The sequence below is a fragment of the Bos indicus genome, chromosome 4 (assembly GCF_029378745.1).
Source record: "Bos indicus isolate NIAB-ARS_2022 breed Sahiwal x Tharparkar chromosome 4, NIAB-ARS_B.indTharparkar_mat_pri_1.0, whole genome shotgun sequence".
Taxonomy (NCBI): Eukaryota; Metazoa; Chordata; class Mammalia; order Artiodactyla; family Bovidae; genus Bos; species Bos indicus.
This window is the reverse complement of record NC_091763.1, coordinates 71279722-71304995: the sequence shown is the minus strand read 5'-3', so window position 1 is coordinate 71304995 and position 25274 is coordinate 71279722. Positions and strand designations below refer to the sequence as shown.

At 42.1% G+C, this 25274-nt stretch overlaps 1 protein-coding gene and 1 non-coding gene across 8 annotated transcripts in view; both read right to left on the bottom strand.

Annotated features, from left to right (window-relative positions):
- The window catches only part of OSBPL3 (oxysterol binding protein like 3), a 199281-nt gene that overhangs the window by 67736 nt on the left and 106271 nt on the right, over positions 1 to 25274 (bottom strand). For 5 of the 7 annotated variants that reach the window (XM_070787925.1, XM_070787927.1, XM_070787920.1 and 2 more), the window contains 8 exons: positions 13131 to 13247; positions 12925 to 12978; positions 10985 to 11098; positions 7568 to 7735; positions 6867 to 6990; positions 5420 to 5523; positions 5124 to 5216; positions 3907 to 4063 (listed from right to left, as the gene is read on the bottom strand). In XM_070787925.1, the coding sequence (XP_070644026.1) occupies positions 3907 to 4063; positions 5124 to 5216; positions 5420 to 5523; positions 6867 to 6990; positions 7568 to 7735; positions 10985 to 11098; positions 12925 to 12978; positions 13131 to 13247 (931 nt within the window). The remainder of the gene's footprint in view (positions 1 to 3906; positions 4064 to 5123; positions 5217 to 5419; positions 5524 to 6866; positions 6991 to 7567; positions 7736 to 10984; positions 11099 to 12924; positions 12979 to 13130; positions 13248 to 25274) is intronic. The other 2 variants (XM_070787926.1, XM_070787922.1) reach the window with 1 other exon arrangement.
- LOC139182850 (U6atac minor spliceosomal RNA) lies at positions 12747 to 12872 on the bottom strand. Its single transcript, XR_011566419.1, has one exon. It is a non-coding gene; the product is annotated as a U6atac minor spliceosomal RNA (small nuclear RNA).

The window sequence follows — 25274 nt, the reverse complement described above, 5'->3', positions numbered from 1 at the left end:
ATATGCAGATGACAGCACCCTTATGGCAGAAAGTGAAGAGGAACTCAAAAGCCTCTTGATGAAAGTGAAAGAGGAGAGTGAAAAAGTTGGCTTAAAACTCAACATTCAGAAAACTAAGGTCATGGCATCTGGTCCCATCACTTCATGGCAAATAGATGGGGAAACAGTGGAAACAGTGTCAGACTTTATTTTTTGGGGCTCCAAGATCATTGCAGATGGTGATTGCAGCCATGAAATTAAAAGAAGCTTACTCCTTGGAAGGAAAATTATGACCAACCTAGATAGCATATTGAAAAGCAAAGATATTACTTTGCCAACAAAGGTCCGTCTAGTCAAGGCTGTGGTTTTTCCAGTGGTCATGTATGGATGTGAGAGTTGGACTGTGAAGAAAGCTGAGCACCGAGGAATTGATGCTTTTGAACTGTGGTATTGGAGAAGACTCTTGAGAGTTCCTTGGACTGCAAGGAGATCCAACCAGTCCATTCTAAAGGAGATCAGTCCTGGGTGTCCTTTGGAAGGACTGATTCTAAAGCTGAAACTCCAATACTTTGGCCACCTGATGTGAAGAGTTGATTCATTGGAAAAGACTCTAATGCTGGGAGGGATTGGGGGCAGGAGGAGAAGGGGATGACAGAGGATGAGATGGCCACCTGACCTGCCTCTTGAGAAACCTATATGCAGGTCAGGAAGCAACAGTTAGAACTGGACATGGAACATCACCAACTCAATGGACGTGAGTTTGAGTGAACTCCAGGAGTTGGTGATGGACAGGGAGGCTTGGCATGCTGCAATTCATGGGGTCACAAAGAGTTGGACACGACTGAGCGACTGAACTCAAATGAGTCTCTATCACTAAAACACTGGTATATATATCCTTCCAGATTTTTTAATATGCCTAAATATATCAGATTAATATATTTTCCCCCCAAAACAGGATCATGCCTTGTATTTTTTGCTACTGCAGTCCATGGGGTCACAAAGAGTCGGATACAACTGAGTGACTGAACTGAACTGTGTGTATCTTCCAATACCTATAAAAATAACCCTGGCTAACTCTATCTGCGAGAGCAGTGAGATAGCAGGTGAGAAGCACAGACTCTGGGGTCAGGCAAGTTAGGGTTCAAGTCTGTTTGGCTACTTTCTCCCCTAGAACCCTCACAAAGTTCTTTGGCTTCTCTAAGTCTCAGATTTCTTATCTGTGCACTGATAAGAGGTTACAATCATACCTACTCTGTGGTATGAATTCAAGAAACATTGCATGTTAATTTCTTATTAGCAAACATCTGGCAAGACACTATGTGTTCGATATAAGGTAGATGATATTATTATTATTGTAGCTGTTAAGTATTCTATTATATGATTACACTGCAGTTTAAAAATCTAATCTCTTTACTGTCAGGCATTTGGGTTATTTCTAATTTTTTTTTAAAAAAACTTTCTATTCTGAAATTTCACAGGAAGTTGCAACAACAGTACAGAGAAGCCCTGGGTGCCCTACCTCCAGTTTCCCACAGTGGTAACATCTTACATAACGTTGGCGCTACATCTAAGCCACAAAATGGACGTTGGTATAGCCTGCAGCTCTGATTCTGATTTCGCAAGTTTGACAAGGCTCTCACTTGTGGATATGGGTATAAGTACCAGTCAGTGCAATTTTATCGTATGTGTAGATTCATGGACTTGCCACCAAAATCAGGATAGATCTTACTACCAGCCTTCATAATCATACTTTCCCTCTTTTTCTCTTCCTTGTTCCTGACTCCTGTAACCACCAGTCACTTTTCCATTTCTAAACATGGATCACTTCTAAAGTGTTAATAAGTGTAAGCACACACTAGGACACCTTTTGAGATTGGCTATTTTGGGTCAGCATGTTGTGCTTGAGAACACGTCCACAGTGGCCTGTATCCAGGTAACTCCTTTTTGTTGCTTAGTAGTGAGGAACAGTGTTCTGTTGTATGGATATATCACCTTTTGTTTAACCACTCGTCTGCTGAAGGATATTTGGGTTGTTTCAGTCTTTGGCTAATACATCTGCTGTGAACATTTGTGTATAGGATTTTGAGTGGACTTAAGTTTACATTTATTTCTTTGGGATAAATTCCTAGGAATGTGAACATTGGGTTGTATTTGAAGTGCATGTTGGTTTTATAGAAAACTGCCAAACTATTCTCCAGAATGGCTGTACCATCTTGCATTGTCACTAGCAATATATGAGAGATCCAGTTTCTCTGTATCCTCATCAGCTGTCTGTACTTTTTTTTAATTTTAGCTATTCTAACGGTGCATAATAATGTCTCATCATAGTTTGGATTTGCATTTTCCTAATGATATGGAAGGGCTTCCCTGATGGCTCAGTGGTAAAGAATCTGTCACATGCAAGAGACATGGGTTCAATCCCTGGGTAGAGAAGATCCCCTGAAGAAGGAAATGGCAACCTGCTCTAGTATGCTTGTCCGAGAAATCCCATGGACAGAGAAACCTGGTGGGCTACCATCCATGGGATCACAAAAAAGTTGGACACAACTTAGCGACTAAACAACAAATGATATTGAAAAATCTAATTTTTGATATGAACAATGCTACAATGGACATCTTTGGATAATTTTTTTTTTAATTTAATTTAATTTCTTTATTTTTGGCTGTGCTGGGTCTTCATTGCTATGTGAGCTTTTCTGTATTTGCGATGAGCAAGGGCTGCTCTTCATTGCAGTGCACAGGCTTCTCACTGGAGTGGCTTCTCTTGTGGCAGAGCACAGGCTCAAGGGCGCTCTGGCTTCAGTTGTTGCAGCACGTGGGCTCAACAGTTGCAGTTCCAGGGCTCTAGAGCACAGGCTCAATAGTTGTGGTGCATGGGCTTAGGTGCTCTGCAGCATATGAGATCTTCCCAGACTAGGGATCAAATCTGTGTCTCCTGCATTGGCAGGTGGATTCTTTACCACTGAGCCACCATGGAAGCACATGTCGTTGGATAACTTTTAAGTTAACTCCTATGAATGAATTCTTGAAAGTAGAACTGCTGAACAGATAGTTTTTTTTTAAAGTTGAAACATGATGTAACATTGCCTTCCAGAAAAGTACCAATTTACATTCTCATCACTCTCATATAAATTGCTCAGCCTTTAAAGTATTCCTAAGGCTCTCACCTTCTTCCCTATAAGTTAAAGAGAGACTTTTGCCAATACACTCCCTATTACCAATAGAATAAACAAAAAATAAAAATTAGATTGCCTGAAATCCTCCTTGAAAGGAAAGTTATGACCAACCTAGATAGCATATTCAAAAGCAGAGACATTACTTTGCCAACAAAGGTCCATCTAGTCAAGGCTATGGTTTTTCCAGTGGTCATGTATGGATGCGAGAGTTGGACTGTGAAGAAAGCTGAGTGCCGAAGAATTGACGCTTTTGAACTGTGGTGTTGGAGAAGACTCTTGAGAGTCCCTTGGACTGCAAGGAGATCCAACCAGTCCATCCTAAAGGAGATCAGTTCTGGGTGTTCTTTGGAAGGACTGATGCTAAAGCTGAAACTCCAATACTTTGGCCACCTGATGTGAAGAGTTGATTCATTGGAAAAGACTCTGATGCTGGGAAGGATTGGGGGCAGGAGGAGAAGGGGACGACAGAGGATGAGATTGCTGGATGGCATCACCGACTCGATGGACATGAGTTTGGGTGAACTCCGGGAGTTGGTGACGGACAGGGAGGCCTGGCGTGCTGCGATTCATGGGGTCGCAAAGAGTCGGACACGACTGAGCAACTGAACTGAACTGAAATCCTAATAGAGCAGAAAATGGACCAACTAAGAGTCCCTTCTCCAAGGACTTTCCCACATTCAGACAAGCACATAGTATTTTCATCAAACACATTGGAAGAAAGAAACACAAAAAAGAAAGAAAACTCATTTACCTTTATGGGCAATATGACACAGATCCTCTTGCATTTTAGAAAACTCTGATGAGGTTTCAGAGCCATCAGAATAATTTTTCTCTTCTCCAAAATCTAGTGTAGACAAATTAGGATTGGAGGAATGTAGTCTTATTGGGCCAGAAAAAGGCTTAGGTACCTGAAGTGACACCAAAGGGAGATATTACTTTTTAGATGTGAATTGCTTAGACTATTCACTTGTTTCTAAGATTGGAAAGTAGAAAAGAAGAACATTCTACAGAACATTTTTTTTAATTGAGTGATAAGTTTCAATATGAAAACTCAGGAAAACACTTGCCATGGCAACTTCCACTGGCTTCTTATGAAATATAAGTGAGTGAGAAATCACATTTTTAACTGGAGATGATCATAACTTTAAAGCGATAGGTTTAAAATGACAGCTAAAGTGGCCAGACTCTTTCTCATTTATATTCAATTCCTTCCTCCTTGCGATAATCACCCAGGATCTAGGTTGCTAATATTAATAGTTAACGGAGTAGGTTTAAAAATGTTTTCTTTATTAGCACCTGATGCTTCTACAAAACAAATCACCTTCTCAGATGTTTTGAACACAAATCTCTCTTTGCTTTGAAAGTATTTCAATTCAATCCATAAAGTGCTTTAAACCAGAGTTACATAAGAGTATAACAGTTTCTGTAAGTTCCTGATTTATTTTGACCCTAATAATGCTGCAATTTAATATATAATGACTGAGCTGCAAATCTTGGCTTAGCCGTGCATTGGGAAAGTCAGCAGTTAGTGTTATGCAGTGAACTTCTGATGGGAGATGGGAAGGTTGGAGAGAAGAGACAGTCTATACAATGTCCTGCTCCCAAAGACTCTGGCCAGTGGGCTCGGCGGGATGGGGAGTCCACTGAGCCACAGAAAAGGTGGGACAGGGCACACAACCACAGCAGCCACAAATCAAGGTGCACACCCCAGTGGGGAAGAGAGCAGGCAGGCTAAGCAGTAAAGAAGGGGAAACCAAAGCCCTACAAGTGACTGCAGTCGCTCCAACTGCATCCCATTTTTCCTTTACTTAATATGCATGACATGCTTATTTTAGCATTCAGAAAACCCAAGTGATTGAATTCCTGTCTCTGCACAGGGTATCTGAGAGTAACTACAGCATAGTCATTTTTCCATGGGCCCCCAGCATGTGTCGAGGAAACCAGCCTGGAGGGGGAAGCAAGGGTTACCTGCAGCGTTCCTTTAGCATCTTTGCCAAGAGCTCTGGACCGCCACCTCCTGTGTGATCTTTTTTCCTTTTTGGGACTTTCAAAAGCTCCACCCTTTGTTTTAAAACAGGAAAGAGAGCACAGACAGTAAGATGCACCAAACCAACAGGGAAAGACACACACCAGAGTGACCAACTCCATCCCCTTGAATTTGGCTGAAGCAACCAGCCAGAAAACTTCCCTGTTAGTGAAAGGCTGGGAGGAGAGAGGAAAGCCTAAGAGTGCCAGCAGGCAAACAGAAATGGGCTCTGGCTGACCTGGATGGCATTGATAGCTGGTGCCGAATATGTCCGATGCAGGATGTCCATATTTTGCAGAAGCTGGCTCATCTCCACCAGGTAGGCATGACAGTGTGCCAGGTCTGCAGGGGGAAAACAAGAGGAGAAGTAAGAGCCCCTTGTCTTGCGTTCAACCTTCACTGTACTAGTGCCGGCTATTTTTCTCATTTATCTATATTTGTTTTTACATATGTAAAGCTAGGAAATTTTACTTCGGTTTTTATAGGAGAGGCAGTAGACTTGTGGTTAAGGGCACAGATCTAGAGAACCAGGCTGCCTCAGTTTGAATGTACTTAACAAACTGAATCGTGGCCAAATTACACAACTTCTCTGTGCCTCAGTTTCCTTACAGGCTTTCCGGGTGGCACTAGTGCTGAAGAATCCACCTGCCAATGCAGGAGATGCACGAGATGCGGGTTCAACACTTGGGTGGGGAAGATCCCCTGGAGTAGGAAATGGCAACTCACTCTACTATTCTTGCTTGAAAAATCCCATAGACAGGAGCCTGCCAGGCTACAGTCCACGAGGGGACAATGATATTGTGAGCTCACAGGACAGTTGAGTTAAATAAGTTGATAAATGCAGAGTTCTTTTATTGCTCATATTTATCGAGGGCAACATTTTATGGCCCCAGATGTGATCCTATCTGCATTTAACAGAGAAAAATGCAATTTTCAGGCATCTTTCTCTGACAGTGGTTCTTAATCATGGCTATGTTTTAAAAATCAACTGGTGAGGTTCTTAAAATTACCTATGTCCAAGTCTCATCCCTGGTTAATTAAGTCAGAATACTCCCAACCTCACTGATGACTTCTTTTTTAGTTCCATAGGTGATTCTTCACTAAGGTTGAGAGCACTGAGCTTCCTTATGGCAAGAGTGGTGCCTTACCAGAATCAGTTTGGGAACTGTGAAAAACCAGTGATGCCAGGGCCCCACCCCGCACTAACTTGAAGGGATTCTCTGGGAGAGGGGCCTGAGCATGGGTATCCTGGCATTTTAAAAGCTCTCTTGCAATTCTAATGTGCAGCCAGAGTAGAGAACACCTGTTTGGTGAGGAATCTCCATTTGATTCACCCACTCACCTCTGAACAGTGATTTATAAGTTCTTGGATGCATATCAGAATCATTTTTGGCACTTAAGCCAAAATTCTGTGATTCTGTGATTTAGCAGTCTATGTGGAAACTGGGCATTGCTGCTTAAAGAACAGAAAAGGAAACCTACTCACACACACCCCCAAGGGAAGACATGAAACTCTGAATGTCTTTTGTTTATAATGAGCACAGATCTTCATAGGCAAAATCTGACAGGGAACATAGACCAGTCTAGAGGGAGAATATAAATTCACCTGGAGTATAAACGGAATAAGGAAAATCTATGAGCAGAGGTTTTCGACAGAAAGAAGCAGAGGTTTTGAGTCACTCTACCTTTGGAGCATTTTTCCATGTCCTCTGAAGACTGTAACCATAATGGAACTCGAGTCTCACCACCACAAGAAAATGATAAATTGCTTCCGGTTTGAAACGAATTCTGCTTTGATATACTGCTACGCTGTTCCACAGATGACACAAGCACATTATAAATGAAAACAGAGCCTGGTGGGAACACTTTAGGGTAAAGGATAATAAAGGGGGCTAGTTGCTAATGGAAGCCATCTGTCCATAATGAGAAAGAAGCGTCTAGCAAAGCACTCCATCAGAGACCCTGAGAGCTCCAGCTGTCACCCGTGTGGCCACACCGTGCTACAGGCCCCTGAATTCTCCTCCTGCCAAATGATAACCATATGAAAAGATGACACAAATGTTGGGAAAGATTGTGTGGTTCTGTATGACTATAAATGTATCTCCTGCATTTTATAGCCAGAAAGCAAACTAAAGTCAAAGTGATCAAGGGAGAGTCGGGATGTTAAATTCCTCTGTACATGCTCTTCTTCAGTTATCTCAGCATTAACAGATGCTCCTCTGGCCCTGGCTCTGACTGAGGGGACATACAGACAAATAAAATCCTAGATCAAACTCATTCTGCTCCTCCCTGTTAACCTCTCCTTCCTCAGACACTGCCCCCAGGAGCAGACTCCCCCCAACAAAGCCACCTACTTCCTTTAGATTCATGATTGGCAAATCATTACCTTCCTACTTGAAATGGTGTCCATGACCCCAGGACCGGAGTCTGGGACTGTAGATCCTGGGAAAAAATGATTAACTTCGTGTGGAAACATGGCGATTTCATTCTGACGGTACATTCTGTGGTGGCGGAGTTTGGATACCCACTCATCAAAGACGTCCTCTGACTTCACCTAGATTGTGTTGGGTCAAAAGGACACAAGAGTGTCACTCATCTAAGAAACAGTTAGTCATCCCGTTGAGGTCATTCCTGGCCCCTCTTCATCCTGACACACGTAGAACTGTGGAAGTACCAGTCTGTTTACTTCGTGTACACTCATGTAGTATATGGAACAAGTCTATGGAGTAGGAGATGGAAAGTAAGAGTGGTCTTCATAAACTCTACATGTAAGCATTCTATGAAAGAGCCAACTGTTATGCTATTATTAAGACATAGTAAACAACAAGCAAGTTGAAATTTATATTTATCCATCTCTTACAAGAAGAAAAAAGAATTAGAAAAAAGGATATTTATCCGTCTCTTAAAGCAGTTCCAAGTTCTCCTGTCCCCATTTCTCATATCCCCACTGAAAACATTACACCATTTTTTATTAATAAAAAACCTCTTTTCTAATTCAGACTTCTCAGATCAATCTTCTCTGAACTGGAGAGAATGAATAAATTCTTCTTGAAATATTTAACCTTGTTCATCTTCTCTGACAACGAAATGTTACTGAGGAATACATGTTAATGAATGTGAAGGTTATTTACAAGAACATTTCTCCCACTCTTAGAAAACAAAAGTCTGATAAAGTATTATCAGTGATTTCCAGGATTTTTCAAACACACAAACACAAACTTTTAGCCATTCTCTCTGTGATTGACTATCAATGTGTAATTTCTATGAAGAATAATGTTTGTATGTAGTAACTTTTATTATAAAATACATCAAATGTGCATAGAATACTAAAAAGAATATATGAAGCACCTATGCACCATAAATATCTCTGAATAGTTAATATTTCTATGTGTGTATGATGGTACATTAATACTTTCAAAATAAAAAGTGATAGACATCTATATATGAGAAAACAGAGACTCATGAAAAGGCAATATAAATGACTCCAAAAGAATACTCAGTAGGTTAACTTCCAAGAAGAAAAATCCAGGTCAATTCAGTTAAAATCTTTACTAAAGCTGTGACTGAGAGCAAGGATGTGGAAATAAATGTCAGCAACATTCTTCATTTAGGAAGTGCTTGGTTGACATCTATGTTTGTTGTGTTGGTTAGAAATACACACAAGACTTGAAACCCCACCAGGTTCTACTGGATGTGCCATTTACAAGTAGAAGCAACACAGATTCACATCTATTTGCCTCCTTTAAATTATGTTCTTGAAATGTACTTCATTTCCCAGACCTTGCTGCTGGGCATTTTATAGGAATCTTGTGTCACTCTTTGTTCTAGTCTACTATCAGAGGCCATTAAAAATCAGTGCCCAGAGCATTCCTCTTGACCCATTTTTTAACTGGGTTAAACGAGGCAGAAGAACAAAAGCACTTTCTTAAATAACTGACCAGGGTTCTGCATTAGCCCCTTAGGTAGTCACAGGACGGTGGGTGTACAGCTACTTAACTCTCTGCTGCCCAGACCCCCTTCTATGATACAGGAAGAGACTGGGACTGGACGGCTCACATTAGAAACTGTCCGACTCTGAGACCATCAACCAGGACCTCAGAGAAGTCCACACACCTGCTCTCACAGTCATAACTAATGGTCAGAATGGACAGGAAACACACACAGAACTGAAAGTGAATCAACACAGAGAAATATTAACCAGCATTTATCACGATATTAGTATTTGATGTATTTCGAGGCATTCTAGTTCTTTAAAAATTAGGGATTAATCATTGCTTTTACTCTGTTAACTAGAATAGTGGATGAACAAAACTGTATTATTTCCTGACCATGTCAACAGAGAGAAATAAGAGTTACTGGAAGAACACAGAGAAATTACTTGAGAGGAGGTGAAGTGGTAAACCTTCAAAGATTTTTTAAACATCTTTTTTTAAGAAAGATTATAGGTCTCTCCCTCCTTTGATTCACATTGGTTACTCTTAGTCAGGGGTATTGTGACCACCCCAGGGGATGTCTGATGACATCTGCAGACATTTGGGGGCTGTGATAACTAGACGAGGGTTGTTACTGACATCTAGTGGGTGTAGGCCAGGGCATCTTACAATGCACAAGACAGGCCCCCATGGCAAAGGAGTTTCCAGCCCACCCTCCAGATGTGCTGAAGGTGAGAAACCCTGCTCTAAACAGTTATTACACCCATAAGTACAGGGGCTTAGGCTTAAAAAACAGTACAGATTTGACTGTCCTGGGCAGTCCATCAACTACATGTATGTGCTAAACATGTATCTGCCCAAGTACCACAGACATGTCATGGGGAGGACAGTAATACACTAAGATGTGAAGATCATAATCTCATGCTTTTATTTTCCCAATTCTCAGCCCCCATTCCCAATATTCCAAGTAATTCGTCCAAGTAAGAAAGGACTCTTACGTTTTCTCAATTAATTTCTAACCCTCGGGTAACACCTAAGGTAACACCTAATATATAATTATATATAATAAATGAACCTATTGAGCTTACAGTGGGTCAGGCATTACACCAAGTTTTCCACATTCAGCTCCACAAGATGAGCAAAGTAGTTCCCATTGTGGGGGCAGGAAGTGGTGAGAAAACTAAGACTTTCAGAGATTCAATAATTTGTCAAACACTGAAAGCAAGTAAGTAGTCAGGTGTTCAAGATCTGAACCAGATCTGGATCTCCAAAGCTCTTGCTTCATGCTTTTAATTATCTACACAACCTGCAGCAGAAGGGGCAGAAGAATGGAGTGAAGCACTCCATTTCAGAGACACTATTTAGAGACCCGTCCTTTAGGAGAAAAATTTTTAACATCACTGTGGTATGAGAATTTTAATCCCTATAAAGTTAGTTGACGTTGTAAGCCAGAGCTTCACAGACTAAAGATCATATTTTATTTCAGGAAACACATTTTATTCTACGGCAAATGGTTCTTCACTAAAGATGGTACTGCCTGGGAGTAGAGAGAGTTTGTATTTGAAAACATGAAGTTTTTTTTAGGTTACTAATGTCACAGTCACAATGGAGGAGGGATATGAGGGAGAAGAGACAAGGATGTTAAATTTATTTTATTGAGTCCCAGTGTGAGAGACTCCCTACACAATGAAGAACTGTCCCATCCAGATAGCAACAGGATCCTTAGAAATACTTTCCTAATGAAGATCTTCTACACGTTGGCTGGATGTTCTGAAATTCAAAACGCATCACCAGTGGTACTGTAACTGACAATTCCTTTGCAACATGAAGGACCTGTGCACAGGGGGACAGCACCTGGGCAGCAGTCTCACCTTCAGATGGTAAATGTGCTCCTCGGTATCCAGGTCTATGCACTTGGATGATTTCTTCACAGACATCACCGAGAGCCCGACGTCGATGCAGCCATGCAGCTTCTCTCTCTCTATCTGCAGAGGCACAAAGGGCCCCCCATGAGAACCACAGTGTTAAAACCACCAGAACATCCTTGACACTCCTTTCCCTCTCCCTCCCCTTCCACACACACTAATAGTTAACACAACAGCCACATTTCTCCAGCACTTAGTGTGAAACAGTGCTGAGTGCTGTGCATGCGTCATCCTATTTAACCTAAAGGAGAGACTGAATCGCAGAGGGTCAAGTAACAAGCAGAAGGTAAGGAAAGTCGGAAGTTAGCCCTGTGGATTGACTCCCACAGCAGTGAATTCACCTGTTAATGGCACCACTTCCTGCAGGATTTCTGGGGTCTAAATTCATTTGGAAGTGATTTTAAAAGAGGAGTAACTTTGTTTTCTACCTTTGTGACTCTATTTCTATTTTGTATTAGTTTCATTTGTACTCATTTTTTAGATTCCACATATAAGCAATATCATACGATCATGATATTTGTCTTTGCATATCTGACTTACTTCACTCAGTATGACAATCTCTAGGTCCACTCATTGGCTGCAAATGACATTATTCCTTTCTTTTTCATGGAGTAATATGGTTGCAAGGGGGAAGTGTGGGGGGATGGGAAATTGGGAGGTTGGGACTGACATATACACTATATATAAATAACTAGAAAGAACCTAGTGTACATCACAGGGAACTCAATACTCTGTAATGACCTATGTGGAAATAGAATCTAAAACAGTATGGGTGCATGTATAACTGATTCACTGCACTGTACAGCAGAAACACAGCATTATAAATCAACTATACTCCAATAAAAATTAATTAAACAAAAAATTTTAAAAGCTGAATAAAACATACAAACAAAAAGAGGAGTAAGGAAGCTAAGACAGGCCACTGTGGGTCAGGCACTTTGGCACGTTTCTGCAGGTACCCCTACAGGGTGAGCCCCATGAGCGAGGCAGGGAGAGGAAGGCAGGAGGAGAGAAGTGCTGGGTGAGAGAGGGACTCTCGTGCAGGTAGGACCAGCAGTTATCCTGAGCCCTGGTGGGCCGTTTGCCTGGTGTCCACACACAGGGGCATCTCCTGTCACCTTCACCAAGGACTTTCCCCACTAAACCCCTCAGTGCCCAGAATAGTAGGAGGACACATCCTATGTTTTGTTCTTGTTACCTCGCTGGGAAGAGGTCTCTCCCCACTCAGAGAACCCCATAGTACAACCCTAAGACCAGAACCCACAGCTGGGTACCCAGTGGAGTATTGAGAGGGGCCCTCACACCTCCACTTGGTGGGTGAACTGAGCCCACGCAGAACCTAGAGAGGAGACAGAAGGGAACAGGCACCTCTGTTCCCTGAGAGAGAAACACCACCACCCTCATGGTTTCCAGTGGGAAATGCAATCCCAAATGTACAGTCTCATCCACCAGCCTACAACCACTGTGTGCGTGCTCAGCTGCTCAGTCGGGTCTGACTCTCTGCAGCCCCATAGACTGTAGCCCGCCAGGCTTCTCTGTCCATGAGGATTCTCCAGGCAAGAATGCTGGAATGAGCTGCCACTTCCTCCTCCAGGGATCTTCCTGACCCAGGGATCGAACCTGGGTCTACGGCACCGTGGGCAGATTCTTTACCGATTGAGCCACTATATTATTGTTGTTCAGTTGCCCAGTCGTATCCGACTCTTTGCGACACCAGTGGTTAGATGCCAGGAAGTAGGTGGCAATGCCTCAACCATATGCATGTTGTCAGGCTCAAGAGCCTCTTCCATCCTCATCAAGGGGAGTGCTAACCTTCTCTCCTTTCATACAACATGACTAGCCTGGAGAATTCTTCAATAGCATGCTGGATTAACCAGACCACTTACGTCAGTTTGGTTCTTGGCATATTTCAAGATTCCTCTGTCCAGATAGAAGAATCTCTGTGGGGAACAAAGTAGAATTCATTAAAACATTCTATTTAAATGTCCTTCTCTTGGTCTCCTTGCTCAGCCTCAAATTAAATATAAGTGCCTAAGAAGAGGGCCTGAGTAGGGAATGTGGGTACAAAGGTGAGTCCCAAGCCAGTTCTTACCTTATGCCAGCCTTTCAAGGGCCATTTTCTCTTTTTCAGCAAAAATCCTTTCTGTATTGGTGGCTCTTGGGTGTAATTCATCTCTCCCCTCAATCCTTCCACCACTTCCCAGCTGTCCTGTTCCAATGAAAGAGTTCAGGCTCGATGATTATCTTTAAATGATTATCAGGCTCAATATATACATATATATCCAATAGTAACATTAAGAAGCACTTGATCCCATTTGTAAATCCATCCAAGATAATGAGATTGGCTGGGTGTGCTGGGGAAAAGAAATCCAGGCTTAATTTATGTACAGTTCTTAGACTTTATAGATTTAATGCTACAATTTACTGGCATCAAATTTGTCTGTTTTTCAGGAGCTCTCTCTCAGAAGGGAATGTCTCTTCCTCTTCTGGTGCTTGAACTTTGACCACCACAGCTAGAGGTAAGGATTTTGCTGTAAATTCTATTTTTGTTCCCTTTGCATCATCAGTTACTTTCACTACTTTCACTACTAGACTTCAGTCTAACTTTGAATCCAAAGCTACAGACATCAAGATGAAAACTGGGCAGGAGGGATAGGGTGGCTGAGAAAATTGGCCCAAAAGCGTGAGACTGCGTTGAGTTGGCAAACATGACAAGTTGTTTGAAATAATGATTTAGGCACACTATCCCCAAATTCTAGGTATTAAAATTGTTGGAAATCTTGAAGCATCAAAAAGGTGGTTCTGCAACACATATTTTCACTCTCTTTTCCCAGAAATTTTGTTTTCTCCTCTTTTCTTTTGTTTCAAAAACTTGGGGTGAGGGCAGTGTGGAGGAGGGTACAATTATTGCTCTTCTAAGCTGTTTGCAATTTGGGGGGACAAATAGTTATATAATAAATCTTCCACTGTCAGCTATTTAGGTTATTTCAACTAATTGGCTAAAAAATAATTTTAAAAGGAATACTAAAGAAAAACACTCCATGGCAGATTCACATTGATGTATGGCAAAACCAATACAATATTGTAAAGTAATTAGCCTCCAATTAAAATAAATAAATTTATATTAAAAAATAAATTAATTAAAAAAAGAAAAACACTAAAAGTTCTAAAAAGTTATTTTTAAATACTTGAAAATGCACATATTCATTGCAAAATTATCCCAAGGTAGACCAAAATTGGCAACACTTCAGTGGTTTTTAAATTTTTTATTGTTATTATATTTTGTTGAGATATAACATACATGATATGCACAAATCTTAAGACTGCAAGTTGAAGAATTTATAAATCTATACCTACCATCCAGATCAGAGAGAAAACATTTCCAACCCAGGATATTTTGACAAACATGCCTTTCCCCTCCTCAGGTTTACTGAGCTATTACTGACCTGTAACATATGAAGCTTTAAGACGTACAGTGAGATGATTTGATACACTTCTATTCCCTCACATAATTACTGTTTGTGTGTGTGTGTGTGGTGATAACATTTAAGATCTACTCTCTTAATGACTTTCAAGTATATAGTACTGTTAATTACAGTCACCAAGCTATACATTGGCTCCTCAGAGCATATTCATCTTATGGCTGGGAATTTGTATCATTAACCAATATCTCCCCATTCCCTCCACCCTCCACCCCACCCTGGCAGCCACCATTCTGCTCTCTCCTTCTATGAGCTCCGCATCTTTAGATTCTGAATATAAGTGAAAATATGCAGTATTTGTCTTTCTCTGATTTATTTCCCTTAGCATAATGCCCTCAAGATCCATTCATGTTGTCATAAAAGGCAGGTTTTTTTAATGGCTGAATAACATCCCATTGTATGTGTGAAGTGAAGTGAAGTCGCTCAGTCGTGTCCGACTCTTTGCAACCCCATGGACTGTAGCCCACCAGGCTTCTCCATCCATGGAATTTTCCAGGCATGAGTACTGGAATGGGTTGCCATTTCCTTCTCCAGGGGATCTTCCCAACCCAGGGACTGAACCTGGGTCTCCTGCATTGCAGGCAGAGGCTTTACCATCTGAGCCACCAGGGAATTGTATGTGTATGTATGTACATATATGGAATATATGGAAGCTTACATTTCAATGGGATACATATACATCTCACATTCTTTACCCATTCACTCATCCAGTGAGCACTTAGATTGTTTCCATGCCATGGTTATTGTAAATAATGCTGCAATAAAAACTGGGGCACAGATACTTCAAGAGACAAACGTGTCATCTGGCCAAATTTCATGTTGAATAACTTGCTCTTAGTCAAATCTCCAGCCCACAGGAAAGTGGTACAGACAGAGGCCAGAGGGGATGAGAGATGGACCTTAATAACCTGGAAGCAGAAGCAAGTAGACCCAAGTCCTAGGAGAAAGACGGGGAGGGTGTGGAACCACAGGCAGTCCTGGATGCTCCGGCTCAGTTTCTGTGTTGTCCTCAAGTTCAATACATGAAAAACACCCAGTGGCCAGAACACTTTTCTATTTTAGTGGCTGAACTCCCTTTGTATAACCGTCCCCAAAGATCTGTCTTATGTCTGATTGCATTTTACTATGAATAAGGCTAGAGCTACACCCCAGAATTTTGAAACATAGCATTAGTATTCCAGCATCTGGAGTTGTAAAATTTGAATTCTTCAAATGGAAAAAGCAAAACTTAGACTCAACTCTTAAATTAGAGGACTTTTCCAGAAAGGTAGCAATTTCAAATGAGATTCTTTATAGCAATTATTACTAATTATTTAAAGTCACTTAAATTTTTAAAAAGTCACTTACTTACATTCAGACAATCAATGGAGAATGCATAATATTAAGTAATGAGAAGCCACACACACACAAATATTCCGCTCACATTTATTTCAGCTCAAAAAACCAGTCCTCAAAAAGTGTCTTGCCTGTCAAGATTTTAATGAATCTTTAAAATCATCAAGTTAAAAATTTCACCTCTTCTAGGAAGCCTTCTTCAGAAGAAAGTACTACTATTTCATCCCTAGAAACTCCACCAGTATTTCACTTACCTTTCACTGACTTAGTATATGCGAGGTTTTATCATCCCTAGATGGATAATAGACTCTTTGAGAGTGTGAAGTGTCTGCTAAGCTGCTAAGTCGCTTCAGTCATGTCCGACTCTGTGTGACCCCACAGACGGCAGCCCATGAGGCTCTCTCGTCCCTGGGATTCTCGAGGCAAGAACACTGGAGTGGGCTGCCATTTCCTTCTCCAATGCATGAAAGTGAAAAGTGGAAGTGAAGTCGCTCAGTCGTGTCCGACTCTTAGCAACTCCATGGACTGTGGCCCACCAGGCTCCTCCGTCCATGGGATTTTCCAGGCAAGAGTACTGGAGTGGGTGCCATTGCCTTCTCCAGTGAAGTGTCTAGTTCACTTTTGATTTCTCATATGCCTAATCTGCTGTCCAGTGAATACTATGCATCTGATTGACAAATGGATAAACCTGGTCCTGGAATAAGGCTGCAAACAGATTAATGTTGTTGGAATATCATTCACTGGCTTGCATCTGAAGTACCAACAAAGGTCTGTATAGTCAAATCTATGATTTTTCCAGTAGTCATGTATGGATGTGAGAGTTGGACCATAAAGAAGGCTGAGCACTGAAGAAAATTGATGCTTTTGATCTGTGGTGTTGGAGAAGACTCTTGAGAGTCCCTTAGACTGCAAGGAGATCAAACCAGTCAATCCTAAAGGAAATCAATCCTGAATATTCATCGGAAGGACTGATGCTGAAGGAGCTGAAGTTCCAATACTTTGGCCACCTGATGCGAAGAGCTGACTCATTAGAAAAGGCCATGATGCTGGGAAAGATTGAAGGCAGGATGAGAAAGAGATGACAGAGGACGCGATGGTTGAATGGCATCACTGACTCAATGGAGATGAGTTTGACCAAGCTCCGGGAGACAGTGAAGGACAGGGAAGCCTGGCATGCTGCACTCCATGGGGCTGCAAAGAGTCAGACACGACTGAGCAACAAAACAGCAACAACAATACCTCTGGGCCAAATGACTCTTTACAAGTCAAATACAGCACAATCACACTTAAGAAAGAAACTTGAGAAAGAAGGTGTCATTGTTAAAGGAAAATCTAAGGCTCAAAATTCTCTGAAAAGTACTCCAAAGAAATCAAGCTCCTTTGATTTGCTTAAGACTTCCAGGCAGCATGCAGGGTGCTAATACCGAGATGTGCTAGACCATCATGCACATTTGCTCAAGACATTCAATTGTGCAAAATGTGAATGCCAAGAGGGATTAGATGTTACTTCATACTTAACAAAACTGGAAAAGAAAAAAAATGGAATGAGATCACGCTTGTTTAAAAGATAACAAGGATTAAATTTCAAAAAATGTTTCACGGATTCATGTGAGAACTAGATTTCTCCTGAACTGAGACACAGTATAGATCTAACAGTGAGCATGTGTGGAGGGCAGGGGATCAGCTTTGGTTTGTTGACTCTTAAGACAAATAAGATAAATAAGCCAGACAGGGTTCACATTTATTACTGCAAAATATCATATTTTCCCCCTCACTTCATCTTCTACCTGGGCTCAGGACATGAAACTCTTACCAGGCTGGAAGAGGCAGATCTAAAGAAATTAAGAAAGTGAAGGCTGTCCTTGACAGAGGGAGACAGCACTGCAGCCAACACCTTTTCTGGCTCAACCTCCCAATCCTCCCCCTTCAGCTTCCTTATCTTTCACCATCCTGAAGTCATGAGGCTGAAATCTGAGAGCCAGCATCCAGCCAGCGGTTCTCAGTAGAGGCAGTACTGTTCCCTTAGGCTGTGAAACCTTGGGGGCATTTTTAATTGTCAGAGTGATGGGGTGGGGGTGGGGTCTCTAGCATCTGAAGGCTGGGGACCTGGGATGTTAGATGTCCTGAAATGCCCCAGTCTTGCACAACAAAATAAGTTGTCCCAACATCTGCAAGAGTTTCCAAAGTGCACAGTGACATTTTCATAGGTGAAATCTGTTTATACTTGCCAAAGTATTTTTGCATGCTTTTTAGTACACTCTGAATTCTTGGGAATGCAACTACTAAATTACAGATAAGATTGTACTTTCTCCTGTTTGGGACTTTACCAACAGTCACCACCTTTTTGCAGAATCACTGACATCAGTGACAGTCGTGTCATTTGTGTTATATGAGTTATTAATGCATCTCTATGGGTCTTTATTAGTAGCTATCACCCCATGTACAGGGGTATCTGACTACTCCATTACGTCTTCTAGTGTAATCATGTCTGGGCTTTTACATATTGTAATGTACACCTTAACATTAACCACTTTCTCTGAAGTTGCCTTTATTTATAATAAAGCACTTTGTTAACATTTTCAAAATTATGTGTGCAAATATATTAGGTGAAAAATCAATTTCACTTGAGAGTAAAAGGTTCATTGAAATATTGGTCACAAAAGGGGACATTAGTATGATGGGGTTAAGAATCACTGCTGATCTTTTTTTTTTTTTTTAATTCAACATCTGTTTTTTTTTTTTTTTTTTTAATTTTATTTTTAAACTTTACATAATTGTATTAGTGCACATGTATACCTGTGATGGATTCATTTTGATATTTCACTGCTGATCTTGACACCAATTCTGTGAGAAGGAATGCCAGGCCAAGGAACAATGTAGCAAAATCACTTTGAAACTATAAGGGCTTGGTCATTTTTACAAGTGAGTCCTTTTGGTTTCATCTTCAAAGTGTATGTCTTCCATGTCCCTTTCCCTGTTCCTACATTACCACCCACCACTCCATCAAACCTCACTTTCTAAGACTCCCCACTTCTATGATACCCCATCAGGTCCTATCCTCCATGCATTGAAAAAATGAATACAACATAATATCTGTCATCTTCACTTCTGTGGCTTACTCGTATTATTCCAGCCTCCCAGAATCTTCTCATGCTCTTTTCCACCCATACAAAAGCTTCAAGATTTTAGCTCAGTGTCTATCTCTTTCCAGGAAATTCCTAAATTACCCAAACTGCATCAATCATGTATTACTGTAAATTATAGCAGTGTTGCTGTCCATGGGTTCCCCTGAGAGCTCAGCTGGTAAAGAATCCGCCTACAATACAGGAGACCCCAGTTCAATTCCTGGGTCGGGAAGGCCCCCTGGAGAAGGGATAAACTACCCACTCCAGTATTCTTGGGCTTCCCTGGTGACTCAGCTGGTAAAGAATCTGCCAGCAATGCAGGAGCCCTGGTTCTATCCCTGAGTTGGGAAGATCCGCTAGAGACGGGAAAGGCTACCCACTCCAGTATTCTGGCCTGGAGAATTCCATGGACTGTATAGTCTATGGGGTCGCAAAGAGTAGTAGTGAAAGACTGAGCGACTTTCACTCACTTTCCCAAACACAGTTTTCTCCGTTATTAACATCTTGTATTGGTGTGGCACATTTTTTATAAGTAGATGAACCACATCATTATTAATAAAGTCCATAGTTTATACTAGGGAGTCACTCTTTGTGGTATACAGTTCTAAGAGTTCTATCAAACACATAATGTTCATAGGATTATATCCACCATTATAAGAACGAAATAGTTTCACTTCCCTAAAAATCCACTTCCCTTAACTTTCATCTCCTCTCTTAACCTTCCTTGGAAACCAGTATTTATTGAATGTGGAAACCAAGGGAGAGAGAATTAGGTAACTTCCCCAATGCTGTAGTCCCTGGACTACAAAAACTGTATTTTCAATCATTCTGCTACATACTGTAGCACATTGTACCTTCTACTGTAATTTAAATATGCACATTCTAATGATTAATCAGGAGTAAATGCCATGGGGCGGCAGTTGGGGAGGGAGTGGGGTTGGAGTGGGGGAAGTGGTGGCTAAATTCAAGATCCAAAGGCATCTGAGTTAAGAAGCCCTGCCCTATGGGTAGAGACAAGCAGGGCTGGGATCCTCAGCAGAGCTGCCATGTCACCCATCCTGCGTCCTCCTGAATGGGGTGGGAAATCATTCTGTGGGATTTAACGCTGTCAAGGCTTTGCTCAATCCCTTTCTTATATCTGGAATGCCTGCCCCACCTGCTTCTCAGCCCAATGCATTCTCACTTAGCCCCATACCACCTCCTCCTCGGGACAGAAATTGTCTCCCTTCTCAGCACTTACACTTGCACTTGTCTGTCTCCCTGGCTAGAATGTGAATACCATGAGGACAGAAACTGGGGCTTATTTCTTACAGTCTCACTACCTGTGACATAGAGGCCCTAAATAAATATCTGCTGAACCAATGAGTGTGAGGAGCAAGGGGCTACAAAAAGGGCCCCCATACAGAGCCCTGGGGGTCAGGGACTTTAATAACATGTACTGGATGGGAGTGAATTGGAACCCAGGACGAAAAAAGCAGAGATGCCAGTTTCTCTTGGCTAAAGGCTCCAGGAGGTAGGGTGTGGCTTCCCCATGCCTCACACCCTCTGTGACCCAGAAAGAGGCTGCACACCTTGAACTGAGTGCCCTGAAATGAACAGCGCAGGTGGACCTATGCCCCCAGGGATCACGGCCCTGCTGACTTAGCCAGCATAGCTGGGCTGATGTCCTGCCCTCGGGGTGTCAGGCTTAGCGCTCCCTGCGACTATCAGGTGGAGAGAGAAACAGGACAGGCTGGGGGAAGAAGCTTCTTGAAGGTCTTTGCTTGAGTTTAACTGAAGTCAGTCTGGCACTGTCATCTGGCATTAAATTCAGTCTGTTTTACTGAACATCTGAAAGTACCAAATATAGAAAGCTGCTTTGTGGTGGGAAAGGCAGCTAAGTGTTTATTCGTGCTCATTAGCTGGCAAAGTTCATTTCCATACTGCTGAGTGCATGGACTGAAAGCGTTTCCCTCTAGCACAGCTGTTTCCACAGCGCACATCTCCTCTGCACCTTTCAAATGCTGGTTTCTCAGTCACTGCCCTTGCAGTGATGTCAGAAATATAAAACCATTGAAAACTTTCATTCTTCCTGCAGCTGAAGAGTGTTGTGGAAGGAAGTTTTGTGGTTGCCTCTATCTGGCGTGACTGGAAAGTGGGTGGTTTTGATTATTTAGTCTGTTAATCAGGTTTTTAAAATCACAAGGCAACCCCCAGTCTTAAACCATGTGGTGCATACTTTAACATGACTTGAAAGGCATGAGTAATCTTCTAAAGCCTCAGGATCATATATTTTATGACTGTACTATGAACACCTGGAAATCCTTGGCAATACATTTCCAGTTAATATAGTAAGAGCTTCAACTGACATCAGACCAATTCTGGACTTGTATTTCTATCACTGAGACTTGGAGTTGTTGCTTCTTGTCAATTGTTTCTTCCTCAACTAAGATTTTTCAAACACCAACAGGCCTGATGGAGTAATTAAAAGAACAGAGTTGGGAGGTCAGGTGGGGGTATGTGATCTAATGCAGTGCTTCTCAACTATAGCGAGTATACCAATCACCAAAAACCTTGTCGAAACATAAGAGTTCAGGTTTGCAGAGCTGGATCCAGGCCTGACCTTCTGCACTTGCACAGGCGAGGCTGTTGCTGCTGTTGCATGACAGGTCCACTCTCATACTCTAGACCAGCACACTTACACAGTGCTGTATGTCAATTATGTCTCAATAAAATTGAAGGGAAAAGTGCTCCATGGTAGATATTAATATGTTAACCAAACCAATGAAGCAAGTACAGTAGTTAACATTAATAATGTTACTATTTATTATCTGTCAGGAAGTGTGCTAAACTACCGTATGTGCATTACTGCGCTTAATCTTTGCACAATCTTGCGAGGTTGGATTGATTTATATCCAACTTGAAGAACTGAGATTTGACTTGATAGGCTCTGAGTGTAAAACCAGGACCTTTGGTAAGAATTATAAGGCCCTGGATTCCAGCTCTGCATAAAGGATGACTGTCTGATTATCTCATAGTGCTATGAAAAATAATGGAAACAAGGGCTATGAAAGAGTAAATTCCTCAGTCACTGAGGAGTTTCATCAAAGGCTGGCAGAAGTGCTACCGAGGGATTCGACCACACACAGAGCTTCTCTGCTCAGATCCACTCTGGACAAGATGACCTACAAGTGTATTAGAGATCATCCGAGGCCAATGCTTCCCCTAACCTCAGCACTACTTTCTTCCCAAGCAGAGTATGTCTCTGACAGCGCATTCCAGCACTTAGCCCCCATGTGTGTTGACCAAGACGACAGGACAACTCTGTCCACCCACGGGACTCAAGAGTCTCTGCTGAGTTTTTTTCCAGGGAGTACAGTAATGATTTGTTATTCCCTATAGAGTCATGAAATATTTTTAAACCCCAGAGTTTAAAGGAGAAATGTGGAAGTTATCTAGCCGGGTCTCATTTTAGAGATGAGGAATCTAAGAGAAATGATCTTCTCAGGACCACAAAAATGAGTAAAGGACTTCTGAGGGCCAGAACTCAGCCCACTGACTGACTCGTTACCTTTTCTCTACCCCTTCAGAGGAATGAGCTTGTTTGCATAGTGGCAGTCAGTCTAGTGTAGGAGATGCTGCGGGAGCTCACCATGAGGACATGTGATACCAGGGAAAATCTCTAATAGGGACCCTTCTGTGAGTGGGCTGGACCAGAGGCACGAAGGTGGGAAGACTTCTGCGTGGTTTTATTTGAAACACCTCCTAGCACTGTTCAATATTTTACCTTTAATCTTTAATTTTTTTTTAAATCACACTTTTTTGGACTTAGCAAAGAGATCTCCACTTTGATGTCTGAGCCCTGGAGAGAAACACAGACGCTTTGTACTCAGATAGAACACTTCTGTATTCTAAAGACAGGGCAACCACGCTCCTTCAGAAAACTCACTCCATTGCTGGATGGCACTAGCTGATAACTGTGTTTTCTCTTCCAGCTCAACCAAAGCGATTTTTTTCAGAGCTAATTGAAATCAATCAAAGTAGAAGTACATTCTGACTAATTAATGCATACATGATTTAAAAATCATAGGAGAAGGTGGCATATGTTTAGCACAAGAAACATCCTTATCCTTGATCCAAATCATTAGGAACTTCATTTCACTGTTGTATATAAATAACCGACTCTCATCATGAGAACCTGGCGTCAGGTTACGATCCCGGAGAGGCTTATGAATCAAAGAAGGAACGGCTTTTTTGTTAAGTAGGTTATATTCTACTTACAACTGAGCTTCTTTTTAACAGGGGAGTCTCAAAGGTCTAAGGTTAGCACCAGGTACTAAGATGCAAAAATGCGAAACCAAGCACTGGCCTCCAAAAAGTTAACAGACATTAAAAATGAAGAAACACCACAAGGTCGAAGCCTTGTAAATAAAAGCCAAATGGGAGACATACATAAACCCGCTACAGACTCCTATTCCCAGGCAGGCACAATCTCACGTGGGGCTGGATCCACCTGAGTAGAATAACTTGAGCTGGAACACGAAGAAACAGTGACAAAGAGTGAGAAGCAGGGTTTCTGAGGCTACCCTGACAATGTACCACAACCTGGGTGTCTTAAAACAACAGAAATTTATCCTCTCACAGTTCTGGAGGCTGGAAGTCCAAAATGAAGGTGTTAGCAGGGCTGTGCTCCCTCCAGAGGCTCTGTGGAGAATGTGTGTCTTAACGTGAGCGACTGTAACAAAATACCACAGACTGCGAGGGGCACCCAGGTCAAGGGGCCAGCAGAGTCGGTTCCTGTGAGAGCCCGATCCCTGTCCTGGAGACGACTTCGAGGGGCGCCCAGGTCAAGGGGCTAGCAGAGTTGGTTCCTGTGAGAGCCCGCTCCCTGTCCTGGAGACGACTGCGAGGGGCACCCAGGTCAAGGGGCTAGCAGAGTCGGTTCCTGTGAGAACCTGCTCCCTGTCCTGGAGACAGCTGCCTTCTTCTGTCTGCTCCCATGGCAAGAAGCTCTGCTGTCTTTCCTTTCTCATAATGGTATTAATCCCAGCATGAAGGCACCACCCTCATCTAAGCCTAATTACCACCATCACCTCATCTAAGCCTAATTACCCCCCCAAAAATTACCCCCCACTTCAAAGTGCCATCCTGTTGAGGGTTAGGGCTTCAACATACGAACTGAGGGCAGGGGAGTGGGGAGACACAGATACAAACATTGTAAGAGTGTTTCCTGACTCTTCCAGTCTCCAGAAGAATCAGAATTCCTTGACTGGTAGCCCCATCACTCCAATCTCTGCCTCCATCTTCATAACACCTGCCCCTACACGCCTGTCTTCTCTGTGTGTTTCCTATGAGGACACTGGTCATTGAATTTGGGTCATTAAGCCAGGATGCTCATCTCAAGATTCTTAAGTTATGTCTTTTACCAAATAAGATAACATTGACAGGTTCCAAGGACTGGGATGTAGATATATAAATTTGGGGAAGGGGGAGAGACCATTTAGCCTATTACACAGGGCACGAGGGACCACTCTGCTAGAGATTGCCAGGAAAGTGACTCATCTGGGGTAGGAATAGAGAGGTGATTTCGGTTGTGGTGGGAGCTTAGGTAGAGGTACAGAGGGAGACAAGCTGGACTTGATGGTAGGGCCAGGGTATGTGGGACCATAGAGAGATCCAAGATTATTCCAAGGAAATCTATCTTGCCTCTGTCCTATTTATTGCATGCTTATTTCTGGACCTTTAGTATTTTAATAGCATCATAGACTCAGACTTTCCCTTCTCTGGGGGAAAAAAAAAACGGTTGAGTCAGTTTGTGTCACATTTGCCTCTATAGCTCTCAGAGATAAGCCCAGTAACTGCAAAACTAGTAAGCTGTGCTCTCAGCAAAAGCATCTGAGGCAGGTTCTGCCTTCCTGTAACTTGCACTATGACCAGGGCCAATTGTGAATAAACACATCGATTCTCTTAAGGTTCCCCTTGTGGTTTTTACCAAACTCATGTTTCTAAAACCCACCAAAATACATTTGCTCTGCTACTCTAGAATTGCAGATCAGTTTGCATGGTTCAGCAACCTCCAGAAGTGTTTGAATAGTCCGGTTTCTTGTGCTCTTCAGAGCATGGAAGGCAGCTAACTGGCATATGTAGACATGCAAAGTGACAAGGAAATCCTGATTATTTAAATACATCATTTTAGCCAAAGTTTTCATTTCTTCCTATATCGTTTGCTTTTTCTTTACAGGACTTAGGGTAGAAATATAGAGAACTGAGTCTTATATCTTTGCCTTTCCTATTTTCAGTGCATAATGTCACAAC